The 13,907-nt window shown below is 38.7% G+C and overlaps 1 protein-coding gene across 3 annotated transcripts in view; it reads right to left on the minus strand.

The window, feature by feature from the left end:
- The window catches only part of TRIO (trio Rho guanine nucleotide exchange factor), a 243,488-nt gene that overhangs the window by 160,051 nt on the left and 69,530 nt on the right, over positions 1-13,907 (minus strand). For all 3 annotated transcript variants that reach the window (XM_064428332.1, XM_064428352.1, XM_064428342.1), the window contains exons 3-6: positions 8,822-8,936; positions 5,346-5,538; positions 4,197-4,709; positions 1,005-1,127 (exon numbers count right to left, since the gene is read on the minus strand). In XM_064428332.1, coding sequence (XP_064284402.1) covers positions 1,005-1,127; positions 4,197-4,709; positions 5,346-5,538; positions 8,822-8,936 — 944 coding nt within the window. The remainder of the gene's footprint in view (positions 1-1,004; positions 1,128-4,196; positions 4,710-5,345; positions 5,539-8,821; positions 8,937-13,907) is intronic.

Below are 13,907 nucleotides of genomic sequence, written 5' to 3' on the forward strand. Positions count from 1 at the left end.
ATTGATTTTAATTCTTTTAAACTTTTGGAAACATAGCTGAGTTGCAAAAGAAGAAAATGTGCCTGTTCTAATTGTGTTTTCTATTGTCTTACCTACAGCTACACCATACACAAGAGCTGCCTTACTAGTCCTTCCATTATTTCTACAACCTAGGTACATTTATTTTGCCACTTTCCTGTTCTACAGAAAAACCTTCTTGCAAGAGTTCATTATTTCAACCATACTTTAATTCAATTCCCATCCTTGGACTGCCAAGAATGTTAATTTGTAACAAGACTGGTAGTGTTCTTCCTTCATTGATCTAACAAACAGGAACTGGACTTAGGCCCAGACTCCCAAGGTTATTTAAACACCTACAATGTGTTAAGGATATAAAATGTAACTTAGAATTTTGTTCCCATGTTCAAACAGCAATTCATGAAACTGAAAGTAAGTAGCTTTCACTCACTGTCAGTTAAAATCCAAAATTTTTTATAGCCTACTGATCATATTTGACCAAAAAAATTGTCTTAGCTCCATTCTGCTGTGCCGAAAATGAGAAGTATCTTCTTGAAACCATGGGGAATTATTACACCAGGCTCAGTTACTTCTCAGAACTTTTTGCCTGAGTTGAAATCTCTTCAGAAGATCCTGAGAGCTATTTCTTTCAGAGTGGAGAGATAAAATTTGTATTACACATGATTCTCTGAAATTTTCTACAAGACCCAAGGTAGTACTCAAAGATACATCCCAGGTTCTAGAAGCTTGGACACTCATATTTGAGAGGTGCTGAGGTCATGTTGAACACTGCCATTTGTCAAAACAATTGTATTGCTTTACCACAGTTCCTCTGTACCTGACCACCCTTTATTTTCCTCCATTGTGTTTTATAACCTCACTGCTCAAAACCAAATTTCCACTACTTTGTAAAGAAGGAACAATCTTTAAGTGTTTATGCACTTAAAAATTCTACCTTAACACAGAACAAACAGCCAGCATGTCTGTGCAGGGAGGCCTGTTCTTACCATGCAGTTCATGGCGAAGTGATTGTGCTGTGTCTGAAGTTCCATTGCATGGGGGTGACTGGTTCCAATCTCTGTGTAGCTGTTCAGAAACAGACCTTTGTTGTGTGTGATCCAGTCAAACATCTACATGAAAATGTTAAGGAAAGAAGAAAGTTCAGTAATTTGTTATGGCAGAAATCATGAACAAGTAATGGAAGATACCTATGAACACAGAATACAGAGTATAAGGCCATGAAAATTAACACCGATGCTCCTTCCATTTTAAGTTACTGCATATTTTAACTCAATCATTGCTTTTTGGATCAAACAGCTGAGGCTGTTACTGTTATCTTTACTGTAGGTGTTTATCTCAACAAGCTACAGTAATGTCATAATCATAAACTTCATTATTACAAAGAAGTCATAGTAAACAGACTTGGAGCACAGCCCTGAGTTGCCAAGCTTACACATTCTCTAGTGTCAGCACTTACTGACATCAGCAGCTTAGCAGTTTAGAATGAAAATGGTAACTCATGGAAATTAAATATAAATTCTTTCATGCTGATCAAGTACTTCAGCAGCTAGTTTAATATTTTTAGTTCATAAGTTTACAGCAGACTGGAAAACAAATATTCTATTTCTAGATTAATTATTAAAAGTATATGTGAGCACAGAGTTATCTTCCTCCAGAGAAATTTAAGGATAATCTTTAAATATGCTTGTTTTTAAAAGAAAAAAAGGAATATTTTAATATTAAAAAAAAATTAGGAGAGACCTTATATGACAATGGCCATCAATGAAGGCACACAGGTACATTAACAGTGGGACTGGAAGACAAAGTTTTCAAAGACCAAGCAACACAGCAAAGAGCTGTTGAACACCCCACCTGCTCACAATGGTCTTGAAATCTTTGTTATATCTCAGCAAAAGAGACACCCCACCTGCTCTCTGGATAAGCTGAAATAGACTGTCCAGGAAAAAATGGTAGCAGTAGGCAGGAAGTATTCATTTAAAGATCTTTCCAAATATGCTGGCTAACAAAACAACATTATCAAGCCCAGTATTTGCCCCAAGTCCATGACAAACTAAATCATAAACAAACCACAATATGGTAAGAACTGTAAACCAAACTTTTGAAGTTTAAATAACAGACAGTTGATCACATACTCCTAAAATTTGAAGCTTCCTATCTAGAACTCAGTGAGAATGTGTTAGAACGTTATTCAAAACAGACACTGGTACTGCTTGTGACCATCCTCCTCTAGGGCACTTGAATTTGTTGCCTTCAGATACTTCAAGGAGCAATTTCAATCAGATTCCTTCCCACCTTGCCCCTTTTTTGCCTTCTCTTCTTCTGAACCAGTCCAAATTCCTTGCACTGAATTGAACAAGTCCTCCAAAAGGAACATGTTTATTTCTCCCCATGCAATACCCTTTTTCTTTCCAACAAAGATCCCCTCCTTTCCTACATTTCAGTAAAATATAGACATACACTGATAAAAAAGTCATGAGCTGTGAAATCTAATCTGACACAAGCAGTAAAAATACAGGCTGCAAATAGATTAAGTGAAGGGTCTTAATCCAAAAGTGAGCTGGGATACTACACAAACCTTCTTTTTAATCTTGTTTACTGGTTAATGAGAGAAAAACTGTCCCAGGTATAATAGCTGCTGTCAGCTTCATTTTGAGGTGCCTAATACTTCCCTTTTGAAAGAAAGAAGTGTTAATTTAATATAGACTTATTCCTGGAATCAGAAACATAGAAAACACTGATAGGAGCTTATGCAACCACATGGCAGGACAAGAGGTCAATTCCACAGGCTCAAGTATTTCGCAAGAAGTTTGTTAAAGCACGAGTTATGTAATCAATTTGATAAAATATGATAAAATTAACAAAATGTATTTTGATGGTGTCACATGGTACTGAAAGATATTCTATAATGAAGTGGCTGCAAGGTTGCTAAAATTCATTTGGGTCTTAAAGAGCAACACTAGAACAACAGCTTGCATTATTTTCTAAATCATCGTAGAAATAAATAATAATTTCATCTTTTTTCCAACTCTCTATGTATTTCATACATGTAGAGACGTACTACATACTCCTACTATTTCCAGCTATACCACCCAGTAAACATTTGATTTAAATGGTACTTTAAAAAAATTATTTATTTTTTAAACACAGCAGAAAACATTACAGTAGTGTAAAGAAAGTTCCTCAATTGAAATGATGGGGGTAAGGGAAAGTATGGGCAAAGAATACAAATAAACAAACAAGAAGAAGTTAAGTTTTTATCTGTTTGCTCTGCTTTTACTCTTCCCCATGCATCTGCTAGTGACAGCTGCTGGAGAGCAGAATACTGGTTTAACATGGACCGTTGGTTTCATGCAGTTCAGGCAATCTTATGTAAAATACTTCAAGAAATCTGAGTACTTTAAGCTCTGACAAAAAACATACTTACCACTTGACTGCATAGTCTAGATACTATTACTCCCAGAGAAAAAATCTCCACCCTTCCTTAAAGCTATTTGTTCCATGGTAACAAGTCAATAATAAGAGATTGCAAAACCATTCTACATGAAAATAGACCTAATTTGAGCTCATCTAAAAGTGATCTGCCTGCCATACTTCCTCTTCAAATTCCATGACAATCAAGGGCTTTCTCATCTGAAGGGACTGGTTAGCCCGAAACATTCTGAAATCACTCAGTTCCCTGTTAATGACATATGCACTGTCAGAAGAGATACATCAGTTTTTAGCCTGGGACTTCAAACCCTGCATCAATGAAGCAGTTCCCCATGTCAACCTCTTCAGGCTTTGTTGACTGCCTGTCACTCACTTCCCAAAGATCACTCAAAAAAAAGACCAATGTAGTCCATAATCATCTGTATTTATAAAGTATATAGCACTCTACTTGATGCATACAAAAGCATCTGTCTGGAACAAATGCTTAATAAAATAACCGCTTTGAAGTCATTAGCAGTTACAAATTTCTTTGCTAAGAGCTTCCTGTGCTCCTTACAGCTTAGCAGAACTATCCCATGCCCCTCACTCCAGAAGGCCCCGAGTGCCTCTCAATCAAGAAGTCCCTTATTTCTCATTAAAAGGCTAGTGATTAACTTCAAAGACAAAAATTACTATTTTCAGTTACCCTTGGTACTTCTTTCAAGTCCATCAAGCATCAACCATTTATAGTCTCCTCACTCAATCCTTACCTTTTCAGCATCCTGCTCAAACAGCCTGAGCTGAAAGCATTGGTCCAATTTCAATTTCCGCACATGCCACATCTGATGCAGATGCTGCCGTGTTGAGTGCAGCCTGTCCAGCATGGTGGACACTTTGGGTAAAAGGTTCTGTAAGTCTGCATTCCCTGACCCAGAGTTCTTTTTGGGAAAGCTATCACTGCTCTGTATCCGCTGGAGCAGCTTTTGTCCTTCCACATCAAGGTCCTCGATAGGGGCCTTAATGACTTTCTTTTTTAATTGTGAATGCTCCTCTATCATATTGCGAGCACCTTCCAGGTCCTGAGGCATTTCCTTTTTTGACAATATATCTTGCAGTTCCTCCAGTCTGGACAGCATATGGGTTGCATTGCTAATGTAGTCCTCAAAGGCAACTCTGATTTCTATCCACTCCTCATGGTTGTACTCCAAACAGCCATCAAATTCTGGGGTTAGCTGAGAAGGATCAACTACTTTGGTAAGGCCTTCCAGAGACACCATATTTGTCTAAAAAAATAAAAATGGAACGAAAAAAATGCTGTTACTGAAATGAATTTGAAATTTCCTTCCAAGTTTTTGCTTTTCTTTTTGTAAGAGAAAGTTTTTGCTTTTTCTTTTTGCTCATGAAGTCCACATGACAACTTTTCGTACACATTTCAAGTATCAATTCTGATCAGCAGAAGACAGGAAGTCTTGCAGGTATTTTCCCACATTTCTTTCTTACCTCACTACATTTAAGAACAAAACAGCAACCACTCTTTCGATTACTGTTTTAACTTTGTGTATTGCAAAGCTTCAGGAGGGTAACAGCAAGGTTCATTCAGCTGAGTTCCTCTGGATTCTGGAGATATCAATATTACCATAATGCAAACTAAGATAACAAAGAGACAAAACCTAAGTTTTTATCATTAGGGGGAAAAAACCTAATTCAGTCTTTCTTGAGCTTATAAAAAGAATATAAACAACAACAAACACAATTACCTAGCCCAAGTACATGAAGAAAACCACATTTCTTCTAGCACCATTGGTCTCCCTTTCCAGCCAGAATATAATTTATGTGAGAGATTTCAAGGGGCTGATCATTAGTGAGAACATTTAAAACCACAAAATAAATACACATTTGTATACTATAGGGGAAATTACCTCAAACTCGAACTTAGAGCTGCCAAAGTTAGTCCTCTGTTTCTGCCAGAAATTGTCTGGCTTGATTATCAGTGCAACATGAATACAACATGGAAACGATTCCTGTAAAATCTTCAGCAGAGGCTTTATGGAGTCCCATTTTGACCCACGCATATCTACAATGACGGTGAATCCTCGTTTACATACTTCCTCACTGCAGAAAACAGAAGGAAAGGTTATCAAGCGTTTCAATTTCCAACACAGCGCTCTACTGCACCACGCTGCCTAATGAACGTGGTGTCCTCAAGTGTCTCACTCCTGACTAGCTGACCATACACAGCAGATCTCACAACTCTCTCAAGATGCTTCTTTCATCCCCAGGACAAACTCCTTCTGAGGGATAGCTCTATATCTGTTGCTGATTTCATATTCTACCATTATCTTCACTTTCATTTTCACTGTTTATATTCACGATGATTCATCGTCCAGTCTTGTTTCTCCCTCACCTTACTAAGGTTTACACAGTAATCCTACCATTTCCTAAAGCAGCAATATCTAATACATTTACAATTTACTCTTCAGAACACACACACTCTTACTTGACTGATAATAATATTCATGTCTTTCTAATGATTGGGGGGATCCTCTAAGAAGGCAGAAGATGGCAAATTGTTCTTACCTACCACTTCACAACTTTTCCAAACTGTCTCAGATTTAGAACCATTTTATCTGAGAGTTAGTCTGTAGAGGAAAGACACCCATTTATTGACAATTTCTTTTGTAACAGGATTGATTTGTAAATAGTTAAAGGACAACACGGTATTTTATGGTTGTGAAGAAAACGACATGAATCTGTTTCTACAAAATTTAAGCTCAATTTTGCTGTCCAAAAGTTGATAGACCTTATACGCAAATTCTCCGGAACTCCTTCTGAGAATGGAAAATTTAATTTCTTTTCATCAATATCTTCCGTACATTTAGTTCTTGCCACTGATCAAAAGTGACAATCACCACCACCACCAGAAACTCTAGTTTTCTTCCAACAGAATTTGCTACATGACCTTGTAGTATAACCATAGGAAGGAAATCATTTCAAAACCAATGCCTCATAGCCAAGACTATTAAAAAGTACCAAATGTCCATTGTTTGAGTATGAGTCACTTTCAGGGATGTGACTAATTCAAATGCCATTCTAGAATTCATGTGGTGAGGTTTCTAGAGTGTCCAAGAGGCAGGGAAGCTTCACTGGCATATTTTACTCAGTCTTACTGGCCACATTGCAGAAAGATAGATTATGACTGCTATAGGAGATCTGCAAAAAGTGGTAACATTGGTTCCTCAGAAAGGGAAGGGTTTTTTAACTTTGACAAGTTTAAAGCTAGGGAAAAGAAGAGAGAATAAACATCCCACAACATTTCAAAAAATGAATTTATCATGATAAACATCGGCTCTCCCACCTGCCCATAAGAATGCCAGAAATGGAATGGCAGAAGCAAAATATATTAAAAGTAACTAGCTTGGCATACATATAGGCTACAACATACAATTTTCTGACCATGGGGAAAATGTTTTCTAAAATCATCACAGAATTCAAGGGGAAAATTAACTACAGTCTTAAAGATAGACCCATCACTGTAAGGTCAAATGTCAATAGGAGTGCTGCTCAGCCCATCACTATCATACCAAACTGAGGATTGCACAGGGAATGCTTGTCACTAATTCACAAGGCATGTATCTACTGGGGTGTCCAAAGTGGTCCCTCATCATGTGCTCCATCATGGAGCCACATCATCTCACACAAGCTGAATGTCTTTTGGCTAAGGATCACAAGATTTGTTCAAGGGAGTCAAACTCATGTGATGGTAAGCCTGAACTACACTAAAATATCTGGCCCACTCTGTGGTGATGACATAAGTTCAGCCATATTTTTAAATCAGATAAATTGTAAAATCAGTAAAATTGTGAGATTGAGTCAACTTAAGCTTTTGGATCTCTTGCCAAACAACTGATATGTGTGATTCTTCAGCTACGTCATGTAATAGTACTGCAACAAATAAAACACAACCCAAAAGTTCGCGGCTATTTGTACCAATTGGGACTTCTAATTAGCTAGAGCTGCATAATCAGTCCCTTAAACATGACTTGTATGGAAATAAGTCTTAGTTTTGATAAAGCTCCCTTTTTTCTCAAAAGATTGCCATGCTTAAAAAGTATAAAATATGCACTAACTTTCTTTTAATTTTAGAACTATTGATCTAAGCTAACTAATATACACCTTTTGCCAGAGGAACGCTGCTTCTTGCCCTGATTATCACTAAAAAAATTATTGGACATATTTTGATGCATATTTATCTATTAACTTATCTAGCAACTTGAAGCTCTAGATGGCTAAAATACATCTCACCATGCAAATCTGAGACCAAAAATTTCAAGCCTTCTTCCTGTTCTCTTTTCTCTAAGTCCCCTGAGACGCCCAGTTAACTTTACAAAAAGGAGGCCATGTATTCTCTCAGACAGATGCTTTGAAGTTGCTTTTATGAAACCACCTTTCCCAGTCAGAAACTGGTATTTGACTATATCAAGTGCAAAAACTCCCAGTAAATTAGCACATTACACAAACATGGAAGATATTGCACTAGGGATGTTGTCCAAGGAATTTTTTTCAATTGTAATGACAACTGCTGCTTGTGGTCATAGACAGACTGAGTCAAGCACAGTCAGCATTGCTCCAGCCTGCAAAGCTGGAAGGTTCCAAGATGGACCTAAAGTCAGAGTCTTAGGATCATTTTTGTTCCCAACTTGAATACTACAGAAAGCAAAGTTCTGAATGAAGTATCTCATACATATATACAACTATATATATATATATATATATATATATATATGGGAGTGTATATATGCACACACACACACTAGCACTGGATTTGACTTCTGTCAATTTATTTAAACAGCTCAATTCATAGGTTGAATTGCTGATAATGCAATGATATCAGTACTTTCACAGATGACTCCACAGGTTTATCTGAGACCTTTACAAACAATTTCTCATACCTTTCTCCTGATTATTTCCGTGCTGTATCAGGACACTATGACTTATCTAACACAAATAACAGTTAGGAGTCCTGTGCTGACTGCACTCCACACAAGGCATATGGTGAAGGATGACCAGCATGCTTCTAATCGTTGATATACTGAAAGCCTTTGAGTTGTATTTGCAGTCTTCAACACAGCAAAACCAATGTGGCATGGCAGTGCCATTTCCGAGACACAAACTACTTTTAGCTAAAGCACACCAGCCCTTCTGCCAGCTGCCTTCCTTTTGCAAGGCAGAGTAATTACTTCTCTTCCAGAAAGCCATTTGAAAATAGCAAATGACAAAACTTGGTATTGATGTGCTCATGTTATTAACTCACTCAGTCTGCTAGCTTGTGGGAGTACTGCAACCTAATCCATTTATTTTGTTATACAGCCTTAGAGGTTAACAGACAATCGCTTACCTAGGAATACATGCTAGATATGAAATTAGTCTTCTAAGGTCTTCTTGCCGTATTCTGTCGTGATTACTACGAGCTGGAAATGTTAGAATGGGACCTCCACGCTTATCTCTGCCACCTGAAAAATTAAAAATGTTAGAAAACCCCACAACATAACATAAAATTCTTTTTTGCAGAAATAGTCTTCAGTATCTACTTTTAAAAAAGTGATTTTAACTTAAATGCCAACATTGTCATTTTGAGACCAACTTAAAGACTGAATTTTGGGAGTATTGATCAGCATATTGCCACAATTCCTACAGTGAGAAAGCATATACCAAAAATCTGAAACAAAGAGTAACCAGAGCATTACACTTAGACATTACAGCCACCTTCAAGTTTGACTGGTAGTGTGATATCTCCAGCAATGGCACTCTGTTATGTATTTAATTTTTGACTCAGCAATTGTACAGATGTAATTTAAATACAGAATTATGCTACTTTGTAGGAAAGTATGTAGATGATATGGCAGCAGAGATCACAGCTGTGGGAGGTGTGCCCAGGTAGAGAAGATCCTCTGCTCAGTGACAGAGCTCAGGGAGGAGGTGAGTAGGTTGAAGACAGATGGATGATTGTATTGGAGACTCCCTTCTGAAGGGACCAAAGGCCCAGTGCACCAACTTCTTCAGGAAGCCTGCTGCCTCCCTGGGCCCAAGGTTAAAGATGTGATGAGGAAGCTTCCTACCCTGGGAATGGCCCTTAGGAAAACATATTATTATTATTAACCCCATACTTCAGCAAAAAAGCAGGATATTGCAATAAGAAGCCCAAGGGCAATCAAGAGAGATGTGATTGAAGTCTCTCCCTGAAAACTTTAGGATGACTGGTTGGAGGATCAGGAACACAGGTAGTGCTTTCTCAATGCTTCTTGTTGCAGGGAATGAAAAGGGAAGAAATGGGAAGAGCCATCAGATCAATACCTGGCTCTGAGCCTGGTGCCACTGGGAGATTCTTGGGTTTTCTGATCCTGGGTTGGTTTATATGACATTGAGCCTGCTGGTGACAGACAAGTTACACCTGCCTCAAAGAAGGAAAAGCATCTTTGCACAGGAATTATAAGGGCTACTGAAAGAGCTTTAGACTAGATTTGATAAAGCCATGTTCTCCAGAGATTAGCATGGAGGCAGAAGACCAGTGTCTGAGGAATGGTGAACTAGCAAGGTCTTTCAGTCTGCCATCTCACAGGAGGTAGGAACAGAGATCCATGCAGCAGCCAAAATGTAAGAGATATGGATGTGTCAGAAACCATGGAAGCACCTGAGAATGGTCATGTAGGAATTAAGCCTTCTGCCCCAAAAAAGGTGACAGAATTAATAGCCTAACTGAAGTGCATCTATACCAATGAACATGGCTTGGGCAACAAACAGGAGGAGCTGGAAGCCATTGGGCAGCAGGAAAACTGTGATATAGCTGCTATCATGGAAACATGGTGGGATGATTTGCACAGCTGGGGTGCTGCAATGGATGTCTGTAAACCCTTCAGAAGGGATAGGCATGGAAGGAGAGTTGGCAAGGTAGCCTTGAACGTTAGGAGTGTTATGATTGTCTAGAGCTTAATGATGATGACAAGAAAGTTGACTGTTTGTAAGAATAAAGGGGAAGTTTGCAGGTGATGCCAGGCTGGGCAGGAGTGGATTGATGGGCCGAGGTCAGTAATATGAGGTTGAACAAGGCCAAGTGCCAGGACCTGCACAAAAACCCAAAGCATTGCTAACAGACTGGGGGAAGAGAGGTTGGAAATCTGCCAAGTGGAAAACGACCTGGAGGTGCTGATTGACAGCACCTGAACAGGATTCAGAAGTGTATCCAGGTGGCCAAGAAGGCCAATGGCTCCCTGGCCTGTATCAGCAATAGTGTGGCCAGCAGGAGCAGGGCACTGTATTTGGCACTAGTGAGGGCACACCTCGAATCCTGTGTCCAGCTCTTGGCCCAGTTACTACAAGGAGGACATTGAGGTACTGGAGCTTGTCCAGGGAAGGAAAGCAGAGCTGGTGAAGGGCTTGGAGGACAAGGCTTATGAGGAGCCTCTGAGGGATTGTTTAGCCTGGAGAAAAGGAGGCTCAGGGGACACCTTATCGCTCTCTACAACTCCCTGAAAGGACGCAGCAGTGGGGCGAGTGCTGGTCACAAGGTAACAAGTGACAAGATGAGAGGAAATTACCTCAAATTGTACCAGGGAATGTTTAAATATCAGGAAAAATTTATTTACCAGAAGAGTTGTCAAGCTGGCAACTGGCTGCCTGGGGAAGTGGTTGAGTCACAACCCCTGGCGGCATTTAAAAGACATGTAGATGCAGCACTTGGGGACGTGGTCAGTGGTGGACGTGGCAGTGCCAGGTAAAGGGCCAGAATGAAAGACCTTTAGGACCTCTTAAAGGTCTTTTCCAACTTAAATGATCTTGTAATTCAATGACTGAATTAATTACTACGAGAATTTACGTGTATAATATTTCACACTCAATACGCAGATTGAGCGGATGGAAACTATTTAAGTATTTAATTTGTATTTTTATCCTGTTCTGATTTGCATATTCCCAATTGTCAGTTTATAGTTTTTAATTTTGTTAGCAACACAAGAAATTCTGAATCTGCTTAATATATAAGGCAAAAAATCTGACGTAAGTGGTTCCACTTAAATGCATTCATCTCAGCCATAAAATTGCACAGACTTGCTGTAGTCGAATAGTAAAATATAATTTTATATCCAACCCCTTGCTAGTGACAACAAAATGTTACTATTGCTAAACACCAAATTCAAGCCCAGTAGGATGTCTTTATCGACACATCTATAATAGCACAGACAGATTCTTGCAAGCTAAACTTCACATATATGTTTTCAACCACAGATGTGTGGACTGTTTTCTCCCGTCCCATGGAAACACAGAAAAAACACTATCTTCAGCCCAGAATTTCTCATTTCAAATCAGCTTCTCATTGCAACTCCATGTTGCTAAACAAAGTTTTTCAAAAATCACTTAGGAAGGCCAAGAGAAGATAAAAATAAATATTAAAAAAATAAATAATACCAGTCACTCAAAGATTCATCACTCTACCCTCCACCACAGTTAGTATGTATTTGCCGAAGACACCAAACCTGGCTGTCAAAGTCTCTTGAGATTGTCTACACTGGACATGCTCCCTATCAGACACTAAATGAAACTCAAAAGAGGCAAAAGCATCTTTGAATCTCCATCAAGCTACAATGCAAGAAAGCAAAACTTAAAAAGAAATTAATATCTTTATCTTCCATGACGTCTTAAGTGAGACATAAGATGAAAAATGGAGTTGTTTCATTCTAATGGAGAAAAGCAAGTCTTGACCATCCTGACTCACTTGTCAAGCAGAGAGCTTTGAGGATTTTTACATTGCAAATGAAGGAAAAGAAACCAAGACAGCAGCTGTAAGAGAAAGGAATGATAAATGACAAGACAGAGTCCAACAGCGGCCCTGCTGAGCTCCAGAGCCATCACTGGGCTCCAAGGCTAGCAAGAGTAGTTGATAGTCTACTAGAGCCCTTAATGCTCTCTCTCCTCATTGCACCACAGGCCACTGCCTTTAGATCTACCACTTTCAACTGGTAAGTGCTACTGACTCCAGCCCCCCAGAAAAAGTAACTCAATTGCTTAGGGTGAATATTCTTTAAAAAGCAGCAGCTAGCAGGCAAAAGCATAAGCTGAATTGTCTTTAACATTCTGTAAGTTTTTTAAGCAAATGCTTTGTTACGTGCAGTCACCTCAGACCAGTCCTCCAGGCCTTTCCCACACTGCAACTCCTGTATCATGCAATTTCTCAATATGGCACTTTTATGTCATTCTGGATGCCACTTCAGTTGGCTCTAGCTCCACATACGTCACAGAAGAAGCCCATTTTCTAAAATGGTGGTTAAATTTCTGATAAATCGTATCCCGAAACTTTTGTACATCAGAGACAAACTTTGTTGTACAAACTCCACACCTAGATGAGTAATAAATTAATACAGCCTTGATTTCAGATGAAAAGAACTTGACTACCCAGTCTTAAAACAGGTGGCAAAATTGCAAATAATAATACAAAAAAAGTCCCTAAGACATGGGGTTTTTTCATCAGCTCTAATGACAGCTTTCTTAGGTCTTTTACAATAACTAACTCTCATTTCCTTTGTTCTTGATGCTCCTGTGTCACAGACAAACGGGAAAGTTAAAAGCAACAATGCATGAGGCATCAGTGGGAATTTCCTGTCTTGCAATAGTCTTCATCCAACTCAACCTCCTATTAATGTTTAACAAAAACATACTACATTACTACTGCTTTCATCAGTAAGACTTCCATTTTAATCCATTTCCTTTGATACACCACCCCACCCCACTATCGAGATATTCTGTTTACGCCAAAGTGTGTCACACAAACATCTATCCGATAACTCACGTGAGTCACCAAACATGCATCATTTCTGTCTAGTGCACATCACTAACAGCAGTATTCTCAATGGCCTCCAAATGGCACTAAAATCCAACAGGCTGAGTAGTGCAGCTTTTTTAAGAAATGCCTTTTAACCTAGTTACAAAGTACTCTGGTAAAGAAAGCTTAACAGTTGGCTTTTATGGCAAGACAAGTTACCAAGGGCTATGTCCTTATATGAAATCAAGGTAACTGCACCTTGTAAGAAAATGCTCTCCTTGTTTAGCTATGTGTAGAGATATTTGTATTTTGACATGTTTCAGTCTAAACTTAACACAAAAAAAATGCACTCAAGACTCTATTTGGACTTCATAGAAAAGCCTAGAGATGTAACTATTTCAGATGGTAAGACATCCAATACTCAAGCTTACTTCTCAGTTAGGTGAAAATCTGCTCAGAAAACCAAATGAACAAATATCGTTGTGTTCCCAGGTATAAAGCTTGACAGTTCTAGTTGCACAGTGGTTAGGTCCTAGTGGTGATGGTACTTTTTTAGGGGAAGGGGGAGAACACACTGAAGAGTATTGTTGTAGGTTGTTGTACTTAAGGGTTTTTTAATTCATTTGCACAATTTATGTATCTCATTCCATTTGAGTTCCACTTGCAATGGAAA

Source organism: Passer domesticus, chromosome 1, assembly GCF_036417665.1.
Source record: "Passer domesticus isolate bPasDom1 chromosome 1, bPasDom1.hap1, whole genome shotgun sequence".
In the NCBI taxonomy this organism is placed as follows: Eukaryota; Metazoa; Chordata; class Aves; order Passeriformes; family Passeridae; genus Passer; species Passer domesticus.